The following is a 15,360-nucleotide window of genomic DNA, read 5'->3' on the forward strand; positions in this document are numbered from 1 at the left end:
AATAATAATACAAAAACAGATTGTCAGACGGTTAGTTTGCTCTTGGCCTTGGACGGCTTCGGGCCAAAAATGTTTCGCCCAAGCTGAACTCTATTTCACAATTCATTATATTATTTATTGGACTTATTTTGAGTTGCTATTGGTAAAAATGATATTGAGATAATTATTGATGTTGTTTTATCGCCTGCCCTGTCTGCCCTGCACATAGGCACCATAGCTATTGTGTGGTGAATAAGCTGCTGAGTAAGGGTGAGGTCATCCGGTACAGTACAGACTGACAAACACACACTTACATGTACACGCTGTGTCTGAACTGTGAAGTAAGTTGTGTTTATTCCAATATAACATTCAAAGTAAGGCTCATTAATCTTTTTTGCAGATTGGTTTTCTCTTTTCTGTGTTTTCTCTCTCTCTCACTCCTTTCCTCTCCATCTTCAGCTACCCGCCTCTGCCCCCCCGCCCATCCCTCCTTTTCGATCTCTCCTATCTCACATATTCTGCCTCAGGCACGTATGAGCATCTATACTATGAGGCCATTCTGAATAATAGATCCTCAGCTCCTTGTGACAGAAGGACGGGGGACTGCGGGGAAACTCGCACATACGCAAATACGTGCACGCAAACACACAAACAGAACAAGGGGACATCGCTTGAGGGAAGCAATCTGCTCGTCCCGCGCTCTCTCCCTCCTCTGCGGTTTGTGAATTTGTGGTGTTTACAGGTCTTCACCTAAAAATCAATGTTACAACACCCCCCCAACAGAAAGATAAAAATCTGCATAATGAGGCAGCCTGTGTGCTTTTCACAGGTTTGAGACATCTCAAAGAAAAGGCCACCCCGGAGAGCAGAGCGGCATCGATAGCACACATTGATCACACTTGCAGACAAACCAAATATGCTTCACCACAACAGCAAATATACAGCTCAGACATAATATTACAGTAAAATACAGTATTTGCTTTCTATTTTCATCAGTATGAAATGGCCTGTTGCATAATCAGTGCTCTTTAGCTAAATCTTGTCCATTTCTGTCTTTTAATGTTTAAACTGGCGCAAAGAATATTATCGATTACATGTGGAGAGATGACTGACAGAAAAAGAATAGGTTTTCTGGGGATGATGGACGAGGAGGCTTAAAGTTAATCGTACTGTTTAGATCAGGAGTCCACTTTGTAAACAGTGACTGTACAAAGTGCTGTACCTGGATGCTGCAATAACACACACCTTATGCTGAGCGCTGCTGTCCTTGTCAATGCGACAGTTGTAGTGAGAGGGCAGAGGAAGAACATGCTGCTCCACACCTCCCTCTGCTGTTGGCAGTTGATGTCGGCATTACTGTACACTTTATGTCCCCTGCTACACACACACACACACACACACACACACACACACACACACACACACACACACACACACGCACACGCACACGCACACGCACACGCACACACACATGCACACGATACAAGTCCACCTCAGCCGCTCTGTCTGGCTCTCATAGGTGTAGTTAGTCGAGGCTGTTTCAGTCATTCAACCCAAACACAGTAGCAAACACACGCACACACACAATGACCATGACATGGGGATGGGGCTTTTTCTGGAAGCTGACTCACTTCTTTGCAACATTACCGTAAATGGATGAAAAGAGGAGGGGAGGGAGGGAAGAAAAATGAAGGAGGAAACGAGCGGGCTGATGGGGGAACATTTTGAGTGAAGTCAGCCAACAACCCAGCCTTAATGACATAATTTCCTTGTCAATACGCCATTGTTTTAAAACGTCTGTGTTATGTGTGTGTGTGTGTGTGTGTGTGTGTGTGTGTGTGTGTGTGTGTGTGTGTGCGCGCAGATGTGCAAAGGCTGTATTCGCAGAGTTTTTGTGCATATTAAAAAATGTTTGTGTGAGTGTGAGTGTGAGAAAAGACCATTTGTAGGTTTTATCATTGGAGAGTCTTGGCCTAAAACATCCCCCGACCAACAAAGAGGTGTGAGCTTCTGTGAAGAAATTTGACCAGAGGAGTGTATGCATGTCGGAGTATTTGAGAGTTTGTGTGTGTTTTTGAATTGGAATCTGAACCCCTTCACCTCCCCCTGCAGCTGTGTGAACGCGATCCAAAGAACACTTGTCACACACACACACTAATCTCTCAGCCTGTCTCTCTTTCTTCTTCTCACCAATTATCACCTTTTATACCTTTTCAAACTCTCTCTCTCTCTCTCTCTCTCTCTCTCTCTCTCTCTCTCTCTCTCTCTCTCTCTCTCTTTCCTATCTGTCTGTTTGGCAGTGCAGCCCGCAGCTTGGCAGCACTACCACAGCTCCCCATTGAAAGGCTGTTCATTTGGACTCCATACTCCATTAAAATATCTTTATTTTGCTTCATCTGGAACCTCTAATGATAAGAACTGTCAAATGAAAAAAGTTGCTGTTTCTGTCCTTCCTTTGACTTTCTACCGCCTCCTTCTTTCCTCTCGTCATTTGTCTCACTCGTTCCCTTCTCTACTTTCTTCTTTAGTTTCTTTCTCAGTTTAGTTTAATTGATAAGAATCTGTCTCGGACGAGAGTTTCTATTTTCAGTTACTCTGGCTGATAAGACCTCTAGTCGGGTTAAAGCTGGAAATTTCTTTGATTAACATGATGTCACATGATGCCTTTTGACCAACAAGAACAATAACAGGATGCGTTTTCCCTCCCCGACAGGAGTCTGTTAGTACACACCAACACAGTCTGATCAGGCGGCTGAGTAGGAAGACTGTGTGTGAGAGTTTTAACTTCGACTTCAGTTAAGGTTCATGTTATTGGGAAGTACTTTACAACAACATCAAGGCCTATAGTACGGAGCAGATCATAGTCTATACACTGTCGAGAATTCTTTAAAAGTCCCGAAGAGGATCTTGAAGAAGGCCCGAGGGCCGAAACAACTGTCTTGATGAAAGAAAAATACACATGGTGCCAGAATGTGTGTCATGTTTCCTGAGGGCAGATACAATATGCTTGTCTTATCAACTATTAGGACATTCACAGTTTATGTCTTCTATTGCTGATGTTGTGTAAAGTTGTGTAAAGTTTAGGCAATTTGCCAAAACGATTGAAAATGTTTTATGTTTTCATTGGAACTCACAGCTCTGCATTGGAAGATTACATGTTTGCTGCTTTGTCTCACTCAAATACATTTATGATTGTGTAAACATAAATTTAAATAGAATGTAAGTAATATTGTTAGTGGTAGTGCAAATATTACTCATGATTAGACTTTGTGCAAACTATACTGTAACTTTATAACCAGAAGAGGAAGTACACCTGAAATGACTATTTTAAGGCCTGTTAAATCAAGGCCTGTCACATCTGAATGAACGTAGAGTAAAAATAGTATATTTCTAATGTAGAAACTAGTTTTATTCATTCACTCTTTCACCCTCTTTCTGTCTCTGTTTCTGTCTTGGTGTCCCCTCCTGATTTCTCTTGTGCTCTCTAATTCATTATGAAGGATTACGGAATTACGTTGAATTAATCCTTTCTTTTGTGGTAACACCCAGTCCCTCTCTCTTTGTGTCCTCCAGGCCTTGGATGGCAGAATCTACGAGCATGTGAAAGACTACCTGGTGTCGCTGTGTCATACTGAATTAGAGGCCTCCCAAGCAACACACAACACCTTCCAGTTCCTGCTGGACAAATCCACCAGGGTGAGTCAGGTCTGGTGGGAAATATCAACCCATCTTTTTGACATAGTAACATGATTAAAACACTCAGTGAGAAGCACGCACTGTAAGGAAGTAAGGAAGGATTATTGTTTCTTTTTTCATATATTTTAGTGCTTATCTTTGCATTGTACTTGCATGTGGCTTTATTTTAATGCGCTAAGCATATGGTTTAAATCACATATTGCAAGTGCATTTAGGATGTGTCCAAATCCACAGCGGGAAAAAAGTTTATTGTGTCAGGCGCAAGGTGGAAGAGGGTTATAGTCTCTTGATTGATAATGGTGTGTTTAGGCTGTAACAGGCAATAAACCAATCAGAGTACCGTCTCCCCTTCCCTTTAAAAGCAAGCTGATCGATCTTTTACCTTAGTGGATGCTTCTATAAGGGCCCGGTCACACATACACAAACGTGTCAGTGGCAAACTTTCCCCTCCTGTTCATGAATAAAAGGCAAATAAAACATTTGCTACGTGTTGTGAGGCAAATCGTAGCGCAGCTTCGCATGAACCTTTGACCGGTTAACATGATTGACTTCACATTTGCATTTGTGTGACTCCAATGGTGGATTTGCCAGCTCGTAAGAGAGAACACTTCTCTACAGTGGAAACTGTTTTACTTCATGCACAATCAGACCGAGCAGAGTTGGTAACCAGCAGAGTGCACAAGTGCTGTGCACCATGTTGGAGCATAGGCACACGGTGTAAGTGGAGTCTGAAGTCTGCATGAACTTGACTGTGCTCCGCTCACAATATGTTCCTGTCTATCTTACAGATAATTGAAGAGTTCAACCAGCAGCTGTTCATGCAGGAGAATCCAGTGTTTCACAAAGCACACGACTTCCAGTTCCAGCCCAGTGAATGTGACATGGTGAGACACATGTCATGCATACACGCAGTCGTATCTTCGTGACTTCAAAAGACTTTGCATTGACTCACACACACACACACACACACATACATACATACATACAGACAGACAGACACACACACACACACACACACACATAATCAGCCTCTGTTGGTGCTAGTTGTGGGTTTTTCTGTCCTACTTTTTCTGTCCCCTACAATCTATTATTTTACATCTGTGGCTGCTCATCTCAATTTAGTTGTGTCACTGAAACAGAATCTGTGCTACATTGAATACCATGATTGTTAGAGAATGTCATTAAAACATCGGGGCTGTGAGGCGAGGCTCTGATCTTCCCTATTCTCCAAGAAAACAGAGAATTTATACAGGGAAATATTGCCAATATTTTTTCTTGAGCCTTTGGAGATTTATTCATTTTAACAATTCAGGATGGAGTCATATAGTTAACCAGTGTCTGGCATGATAGAAGTATGAATCTACTCTGTATTCTAATTTTAATCACTGAAATAATAAATCTCTGTCCATTGGGAACTTCTCTTTGTAGTCATCAAGTTAATATAAAAAAAATTTCAAATCAAGTGGTTGCTGAATGATCATAATATTTTATATTGTCGTCAATTGATCATCTGTGATCATAATGGAGCTGCGGGAGCCATGCTGTCTCACCCCTCCAGGGCCTTGTTAAGTTCTGCTGGCTAAAAAAGAGACGTCTCCCATTGGACACTGGTCTTAATTCCTATATCCTTCTCTCCTGTGTCTGAGTCATGTTGTGCTCTCTCCTTTCTCAGCTTCTTTCAATCTTTCACCTTTTCACTCACTTTCTCCCACTCTGATCTTTTTTAACAATGTGCTCTTCCTTCTGTGAGCCTCCTGTTCAACCTTTGCTAACACTTTCCTCCTACACTTTTTCCCCCCTATTAACCCCCTCCCTGTGTCTACGTGTCTGTGTGAATGCGCTGCTGCTCTTGGGTGTGTGTGTGTGTGTGTGTGTGTGCTGGGGATGCTTGTCTGCGTGTATGTGTGTGTGCCAGACTCTGAGCTCGGTGCAGCAGTTGGTGGACATTGAGCCGTCGCCCGTCAGTGCCATGAGAATGACCCTGGCACAGGTAGTCTTAATTGTTAAATTCCCATTTTCATTCTTGACACAAACCATGAATCATCACGTCCATTTATGTGCTAATATATTTCTTTATTTAGTGATATTGACCTGAACTGAGGCACTGGTTATATATGAACCACTGTGTCCATATGAGCAGAGTGTTTGCACATTGCTCTCTTCCTAACCAGACTGCTTAACTATAAAGTGCTATGTTGTTTTCTTTCCTGGTTTAACCCTGATTGACTGCAGACAGTCAGACAGACAGTAAGTCAACTTGCATCACCTTCACATCCCTGCTGTCAGTTCCTAAACAGACAGTGGAGCAGCCAGGCAAGCACATCTAGTCAGTTCAACACAAAGGGCATATTTGACCACATATTGGAGCGTGAGCATGATGAAAGACTTTCACATACATTGCAAGATTATTTTGTCCGGCAAACATATAATCGGTCGACACGTATATAAAGGTGAACTTCATGACAGCTTGCCAAAGTGTTTTGATTCTCCCGTGTGGCTGGCTGCAGTATAGGTAATAAATCCTGCCTCCTCCATGTTAGTGAATGGGTCAAGGGCGAAAACTAAAAACTCCAAGTACACGACAAATAAGGTCTTCGCATTTTAGGTAGTTCTTATCACACTGATGTTTGTTTAAATGTTCATTTTCTGGTAGCTTGGGTGTTAATTAGTTATTTGATGCTATAAAAAAAAGTGTCATGATTGACAGCTGAGAGTGACACGGGATTGGTTGAGGGTGTGTATCAGAGGGACAACGATACTGCGGCTCCATAAGACCTTATAAACCCTTAATTTCCTTGTTGCTTTAATGAAACAAGACAGCTGCATTTGCTGGATGGCTGAATACTGCTGTTATGACAGTGGGATCACAGCGCTGTGATGCCGTCACACTGTCATGTGATGGTGACCAGTGGCGCACCAGCACCAGATGATTCATCACATGCCGTAACCTTGTTGCATCATCTGTTGAAATGTCACTACGCGATCATCGCCCTCCTGTATATAGATGAGTCAAATGTTTGGTGTGTGTGATTTTTTTGTTTGCACATTTGCAGTGCATTATTGGTTCAAGATATTGTCACTGTAAGTTTTTAGTTTTTCTTTTTGTTGTTTGTGTATATGTGCATATTTTTGTTGTTTGTATTCAATCTAAACCATCACACTAAAATCAAGACACAAGCTGTATTCGAGTATGTGACCTAATAACAAAGAAGGTTATCATATTATAGTATATTATAAATATTAGCTTTTCTGGGACCTCATGTTAAATAATACTGAAAATAAGGCTAAATTGGATTTTGGATTCTCTTGTGGTTAACTTGCAGCTCTTTGCAAATTCTTGTTTTATGAGAACACCTTACATTTTTTCTTGGCAATTAATCCACACAGAGTGTCTAATCATAGCAATGTATTAGCCACAGTCAGGGCGTACTACTTTCTGCTCTGCTGCAGGTTGTGCAGACACCCTGGAGTCTCAGGCTCCCACTGCTTTTAAAAATTCATTAAAACAGCTTACACAGAAATACTGCCAGAGGTGCTGTGCAATGTGATGTATTGCATCAGTCAGGACGGGGGTTTGTCTGTCTCTGAGCTGTGGGGAGAGGTCTTTTTTTAGAGACTGTGACTTGTGTGAAACGATGCTCACCTACTTCAGAACAGTACATTCATAGCTTCTCAACGAGGCAAGAACATGGCTGGGTTCAGAGAAAACTAATGTAATAGTAAAGACAGAATGTGACACAAGGCCCCAGGTTTTAGTCTTTGATACTCCCAGTCCCACTTTTCAACCAGTGTGCTGTACGTCGTGCCTCCCATTTACTGTATACACACAGGAACACTTTGTTCTTACAGCTTGACACCCAAGGTTTCAAAATAACAGTTGTACTATCCAGTGATCTAAATTACTGTTATGACAGTGAGGGTTGTTATTGAAGTACAGTATGATCTCATTGTTTCATATTTACTTTGCTTTACTTCACATTTCCCTTAGCTGTAAGTCTGACTAGTTGTATTTTTGATTTATAAATTTGAATATAATATAATCATGGATTATCCCCATAAAATGATGATAATTGTAAATTTTATAAAAAAATTGTCTCTTATTGTCCTAGTTAGCTTACAGTTTCACAATACTCCGAAAAACATTTGAATTTTATAAACAATTTTTGGAAATTAAAATGATCAACTAGTTTAGCCTATTTCACATGACATATATGCAAAATATATAAAGGAAATTTAACAATACTTGTGGAGTGTGGTAGAAACCAGTAATGGCTTATATGAATACCGCAAGGGCGCATACCTTCGCCAGGGCTAACACCCCGTCTCTCCATGTTAAAGAAAGTGAAAAGAAATTCCTGGATCTGTCTGTCTATCTAGTTCCACTCCAAAATATAACGGTTTAATGGTTCTTCCTCTGGTTATGCCCCACATTCATGGAAAACGGTTGAATAGTTTTGTAAACTAACAAATAAACAGACAAAGAAAAGCACATGAAAACATTATCTCCTTGGCAGATGTAATATAATGAAGAATGACTTTTTACAGGCTTACCATCATGCTTTAAAAGCTGCCATATGAGCAACCTAAACAAACAGCCTCACAGAGAGTCACTTAAAGGAGGAGATCCATGCATGTTGCCTGGCGTTCAGCTTTCACATTTTCCCTGCAGCACTGGATACTGGTAGGACGTTTGAAAGAAGCTCCAATTCAGCCTTTAAACTCTATCAATATTCTACCAATCATTTTAACAAAATATCGAGACAAAAATTTGTCTCTCCGCAACATGTCAGTTTACAGCCACTGTTTAAATCAGGTGTTTTGTCTCCGCTTTAACTCCCTGACACGCTCCCTCACATGAACGTAATTAAGCCGTAAATCTCCAGTGTGAAGCTCAGGGTTTCACACCTATACTTAGCTTAGTTTTATGCCCTCTTGTTACTGAAGCAGCACATAATTAATAGATATGATGTGCATGGAAACTTGCAATTAAAATATTGTGTAGTTGAGTCTGAGGCTAAAGCACTTTTATTATCAGATTAAGGTGAACCTCAGGCTCTCAGGTCTGTGAAAACACATCAGTGACACTGGGTGGGTGTACGTCTTGAGGCTCAGTTTTTTTAGAAAGTGGAATCTAATTTTCTGATTACAGCCAGTCATATTTTTTCATACTTTTCCTGCTAATTTGTGTAATATTATAGCATACAGATAAATGCTACAGAAGCAACACAATACAAATGTAAGACGTACTTGTCCTTTATACAAAACAGAGATGGCAGTTTAGCTGCCAGACATATCGGTATATGCATATATTTGCTAATATGTGCAGGTATGAAAACATGCGGAAAATATCGGTATTAGTATAAATTTTTTACACAACAAAATATTTTCTTAATTTAAGTTGTGTATATTTAATTGTGTTCGTGTTTTCTTTAATTTATTTATTTTATGATATAATTTCGTTAAACAGTCACATATAAACCCTGAATTACATTTCTTTGACAATTGTTTTATGTGTCTATATTGTATCAAATATCGGTATCAACAGTTTTCTACTCCCTTATATCAGTATCATTATCAGTTTGGCTTTATTATTGACAATGTGTGTAAACTAACTTATAACTTAGAGACACATCTAATGCATTAAAAAAGAAGAATAGACACATAGTTATAACTGCTGCTAAATGTTTAATTTGAAAGCCATGCAAATTCCTCAACAGTCCCACACATTGGATTTTGTATGCAGTGTACCTCCTGTTGTTACACAGAAACACACTCACAGACATTCTCATACTCCTGTGCTCTCTCACATGTGATTATATTGAAACAGCTAGTTTATTCCAACAGCATAACAATAGAGAACACCCTGTATTAATTATGTGTGAAGGAAACAATCTTTCTCTCACACTTTCTTTAGCTTCATTAACAGCTTCTGCATAGCAAACACCTTGTGCTGTTATCGCTGATACTGTACTTATATGTACACTTGTGTGTGTGTTTGCCTACCATGATGGCGTGTGTGTGTGTGTGTGTGTCTGTGTCCATGTTTGTCTATATTAGAGTCGTCAGCTGGAGTCGGATACGGGGACAACGGAGGAGCACAGTCTGAACAAAGAGGCCAGGAAATGGGCAACAAGAGCGGCCAGGGAACACAAGAATATCATCCATTACAAGAGAGTAAGATGGTCTCACACACACACTTGTGTTTTCAATTTATACCCATTGTAGAAATTCAGTAACCAAAGTTATGTGTTTGATTGTGTGTTTTTTCAGTCTCTGGAGGAGTGTGAGAGCCATGGTTTGCCCAACACAGAACAAGGCAGACTAGATCTGGAACTGAAGATAGAAGACACCAAAGAAAACATGCGCAAAGCTGAGGTGAGTGACTCCGATTGTCGACATTTATCTTTTATCATGTAATTTGAGCCATGTAACGGAGGATAAATTGTTGGATATTTTATCTGTGTCTAGTATGACTTTTGTCTCGTCCAAAGACATGCAAAGACATATGAAATTGGACTGTCAGCTTGTTAGCTCTATGATAGGCTAGCCTTGCAAGCCTCCAGCTTCTACTACTATGCACAGTTTGCATTGGTATGGAGAAATAAAAAAATGAATTACTTGCAAATATACAGTCTATATTTACGTGACCGCAGCAGTGTCAATGTAGAGTTAGTCTGTGGGTTTTCTTTATTCAAGAGCGCGGCCTTTGAGTTTGAGAACAGGACTTATTTATGTCACATTCTGATTTTGTAAAGCTTTCACTCAAAACCCTGCCCTTGCCCTCACATATGTGCTGCTTGTGTTTAAATTTCCTGCGCGCCAGCCTCAGCTTTGTGCAACAAGTCTGTCAAAATTCGCCAACCAATATAATGCCAAAAGTATATGACGAAGGAAACCTGTCCAAGCAACGAAATATCAGAGTGAAAGCGCACAGTTTTGAGCCAAAGTGCAGGGTTTTGAGCCAAAGCATTACAAAATCTGAATGTGAAATAAATAACTCAAACTGAAAGACCACAGTCTTGAATAAAAATAGGGAAAACAACTGATTAGTCTCACAAACAAACCCTCACACAACAATCACAGTGATAGTGTAACTTTCTGCCTTGTCATATTCCCAAGGCAGAAAGGGTTTGGGCTGAGTGACCAATTATTTAGTGAGTGTTTTGAATGCAATCAGTGGCAGTCTGCTCTTCAGCGCAGCTGACATAGCAGCAAGCAAATAGCAAACCTGGCACAGGACTGATCAGTCCACCAAGTGTAGGATTTATGAAACTTTCAAGTTATTTATCCACATCTCATCCTCTGCAAAGTGGATTTGCAAAAATCTGTTAAGTTACTTTTGGAGAGTAATGTCTCATCTAATGAGATTTATATCTAATACTTTAAGTGCCGTATTATTTTTCTTTTTTTTTGTTCTTCCTCTTTTTGCTTTCCATCCACATCTCTGTCTCTCCTTCCTTCTTTTTGTATTCTCACCCCCTCTCTTTTCCTTCACCACCCCTCAGCGATATCTATCATTTATGTATTGATTCTCACAGATGCAACGTGTCACGCTGTGAATGAGAACACCGCAGTGTCTCTCATCTTCCTCACCTCCATTCGGTTTCTGTTCTCTCTCAAAAGTACCTGCGTTTCATCTCTCAGTTTCTTTTTCCTCCTTGACTTTGCACAACTCTTTCTCTTTGCCTCTACACCACCTTTCTTATGAGGCTTTCACATACGAATCTAGCACCCTCTGCTGTCAGGTATTATATTTCTTCCCGCATGTTCCCTTCTGACCAATCACTATTTATCTCTCCCTTCTTTTTTCCCTCTAAAATATTATTGCAAATTATTGGTAAAAGAGTATGTCATGTCATGTTGCTGCTTCTTCGTGATAGACAAACTATCTTTTGGTAGTTATTTTAGTTTACCTTACTCTTAAAGAATATTTTAGAAACACCCTGCAGCCTGTGATCTCACTCAATACAGAATAATTAGGGAGTATGTTCATTGCAAAGTGCAGACGTGACCACGCCACCTTTTTCCTACACCCCCCCCCCCGCCCGCTCTCTGCATCAGCCTCTCTCGCTCACACTGTCTGTCTGTCTACTATTCTTTTCTGCAGCATTACCTTGAGTAAGAGGATGAATATTGTATGAGCTCATTTGGTACAAATGGCTTCATCACAGAGCTCTTATCTCAGAATTATAAAGGGAGTGAAAGCAGCACAAAGGACATTATCCAGGTGTGATTACAACATGATCTGGATAGTGATAGTTCAGGTCTTTCCTTTAACAGTAAGTCCCATTTTCATCCCATCAAGCATTTTTGCAGTAGCTTTTTCAACACATTGTTAGTAAGAAAAAAAATAAGCCTATATTTGGGATGTAAAATGACTGGTAAAGAAAAAAAGGATTAAATGATATTTATCCTTTAAATTTATTTTTAAATAAGGCAGATTTACTCAATAGATAAATGTTTGACGAATGCTGGGTAATAATCCATGTTTTACTTTAGTATCATCATCATCAGCTAAAAGCTCATTGATATTTCAGAAGCAGCACGTCTGCAACGTGAGCTTAAGGAGTGGAGGTTGCCACCAGCCAATAAGAGAGATTGAAAACATAGTCAGCTTTGTTGTCCGTCCTCATTTGCTGATTTTTAATATACCCCAGTTTTCCTTGTGACAACATCTTAAATCCTTGGATGGCCTACTGGGTTTCAGAATGAGTGTTTGGAGTGGATTGACTGTCTGTGCTAAAACACCATGATTTACTGCAAGTAAAAAGCAAATACGTTTATTTGAGAAACAGTTCTTTTCACCCCAACCTCTCATTTATATGCACGGAATTTAGAGTAATGTCGGATTCTTGTCTCATCCTACAATTTTCCATCCGGATATTTTATGGAAAACACAGGAAGCATAAATATCAAGTGTCTTGAACATTTAAGAGCTTGTAGATTTATTTATTATCCATACAGACTGTTTAATCAAAGTTTATGGTTATTTGATGAATATAATAAAAAGCCAATGAGTGAATATAACAAGTCACAGCAGAAGGTTAGACATAGTTGTATTAATGTTTTTATGAGGAAGGGTGAGGTGTAATTTCAAATCTTCTTATATTGTCCCAAAATATGTATCAAAATAATGGTGATAATCAGCTTGAGGGAATGTCTTAAAATTTTGTACGAAGATTCACTTGGACTTGGATTTGATGTTGCTAGCCAAAGGTCAAGGTCACGGTGGCTTCACAAAGTATGTTTATGTTTTTCTTGGACATAATCTCTTAAGATTAGCTTGAGGGAATGTCTTCAAATTTGGTCACAAACTTTCACTTTGACTCAAAGATGAACTGATTAGAATTTGGTGCTTGGAGGTCAAATGTCGAGGTCACAGAGACCTCATGTTCCTGTGAATGTGACATATTAAGACTGCCTGTAGGGAATTTCTTCAACTTCAAGAGGTTAAACGTCACAGTGACTATAAGAGTCTGGAAAAAACATTTATGTTAGACGGAAACTGCACTGGTTGGCTGGGTCATACAACTGCAATTCAGTATTTCTAGTTTTAAATCTTTTAACCAACTGTTCAACTGTGCACACTTTAATCTTCAGAAACGTCATCTTTTTTTCTTGTCTCAGTTTTGATGGAAATCAATAAACACTGAAAGGAACAGCACAGTTTTGTATTCTTCGCTCTACAGATGCTGGTCTGACTGTATCGGCTTTGACCGAGTTCTAGCTATTTCTGTATCTCTGTGCATACAGAAACTACAGACACTGGAGTTGTGTCTTTCTTTAAAATTATAGAATATATATTATGGCTTCAAAAATATCACAACACGATTAAGTGATGCATGTTATGATAAAAGTAAAGTGAAAATTACTGTAATGATTTATAAATTCTAATATATATTTGACATAATGACAGCTTGCCACAGGCTAGTCGGACTACTCGACTGGAGCTTTTGATATAAATAAAGCAACATATGTCAGAGATGAAATGAGGCATCAGGATGAATCTGCAGCACATTCCTTATCCTCTTGAGACAAAATAAATACCTGAAATTCGTGTGAGATTTTAACAACACAAATTTGGCTCAGAGAGATTGATACCTGTGTGGAAAAAATCGAATCCTGACAGAGTATAAGGGGGAAAAAATCGGATATTTGGAGAATAAAGTCGTAATATTACAAAATAAAAGACATACGTTTTACAAGATATAATGTTGTAATATTACAATAATAAACTTTTAATATTATGACAAAAAAGATTTTACATGTAAATTACATCTTTATTCTCCTAGCATTATAACTTTCTTTCTGGTCAAATAACGACTTTGTTCTCGTAATAGTACGACTTTGTTCTCATCATTTATTTCTTTTCTTTTTCCTGTCGTACTATTGAGCTCAAAGAGCTGAAGAGATTTACAAGAAATATTATCTTGTGTGTAAGCTGCATTATATTGTATTTTTGCACTGTGAGCATACTTGTAAGGCAGGAAAATGTTTGATATTTTCTGTGAATTTCTCTGTGAAATGATCTAATCATCGGCCTCTGTGCCTCCTCATTCTAAGAGGTTCTCAGAGGATGAGAGAGTGAGAATGATTGAGACAAGAGTCTGTCTTCATACTAATAAGCTGTTGAAGGCTGTTCTCAAACTGGCTCTACGAGACAATCTGGCCTTATTAACACGTGGCATCAGCATCTGTCAGAAACAGAGGAGGTTGTGCTCCCAGACACATGAAACCAAACAAAGGAGTGAAAAACTGATTGGAAATAGCATCTCATTTTATCTGCACTGACATATTAACATCTTTGGTAAATAGAACACGGACACAGTCACGAAGATGTTTCCACATGCCCATTTGGTTTGGTTATTGAAACACTGCACAAATTATGTCTATTATATCTGCTCTGTTGTTGTGACCAACCAGTTCCCTAAGCTGTTGTTGCTTCTGGATTGTGAAACAAACTACAATACATATACAGCCTAACAGTGATGCCCACTTTTAGAATGGCTCCGGTTCCAGGAGTAAATATCTCATTCATTTTGTCCATTGGTGTTTCAGAAGATCCTTATAAAAGGAATTTTTAACCTGGAACCAGGCTGAGAAGCTATTAGATGAGTCATGACCATAAAAGTGATGCGTAGCAAAAACAAATGTTGGAACACGGAAAAAGGCAAAGGTACAAGACTGTGCATAATAATTTAATGAAGTGAAGGAACTACGCATTCCATAAACCATGCAAATGATCCCTTTCCAACAACTTCCAGCACGGTTCATCTTGAATTTAACCTCGTTAATATAGTGTTGCTATATATTGTAATTGTTTGTATCTTGTATTTTTGAATATAGGGTTTCATATAGTGGTTAGTATAGTAACCCTAGTGTAGTATCGCTGAATGATCCCATCATAGTCCACGTGCGGTTTTGGTAAATATTTCCATGGTAACATCGAGTTCCGCCAATCAGAGATGTCTCTACTATACCCGAGGATCGTGGGTGGTATAGTACTTCTTCTTGACATGGCGAATAAAAAACATTTTTTCTTAAAAGTTGATACCATAAAGACTTCTACAGGAGCATATTACATTGTTTCACAATCTGATAGCTTGTGGTAAGTCTGCCTTGGACAGTTACAATATTATGGCTGATAATCAATAGTGGTATTGGCCCAACTTGATCCAACTGTGC

General features: G+C 39.3%; 1 protein-coding gene across 4 annotated transcripts in view; it reads left to right on the plus strand.

Moving 5' to 3' along the window:
- Positions 1-15,360, plus strand: part of LOC117772862 (F-BAR and double SH3 domains protein 2-like) — a 79,300-nt gene that overhangs the window by 45,783 nt on the left and 18,157 nt on the right. For 3 of the 4 annotated variants that reach the window (XM_034604400.1, XM_034604399.1, XM_034604401.1), the window contains exons 9-13: positions 3,553-3,675; positions 4,464-4,559; positions 5,591-5,665; positions 9,733-9,849; positions 9,946-10,050. In XM_034604400.1, the coding sequence (XP_034460291.1) occupies positions 3,553-3,675; positions 4,464-4,559; positions 5,591-5,665; positions 9,733-9,849; positions 9,946-10,050 (516 nt within the window). The remainder of the gene's footprint in view (positions 1-3,552; positions 3,676-4,463; positions 4,560-5,590; positions 5,666-9,732; positions 9,850-9,945; positions 10,051-15,360) is intronic. The other variant, XM_034604402.1, reaches the window with a different exon arrangement.

This window comes from Hippoglossus hippoglossus, chromosome 13 (genome assembly GCF_009819705.1).
Source record: "Hippoglossus hippoglossus isolate fHipHip1 chromosome 13, fHipHip1.pri, whole genome shotgun sequence".
Classification (NCBI taxonomy): domain Eukaryota; kingdom Metazoa; phylum Chordata; class Actinopteri; order Pleuronectiformes; family Pleuronectidae; genus Hippoglossus; species Hippoglossus hippoglossus.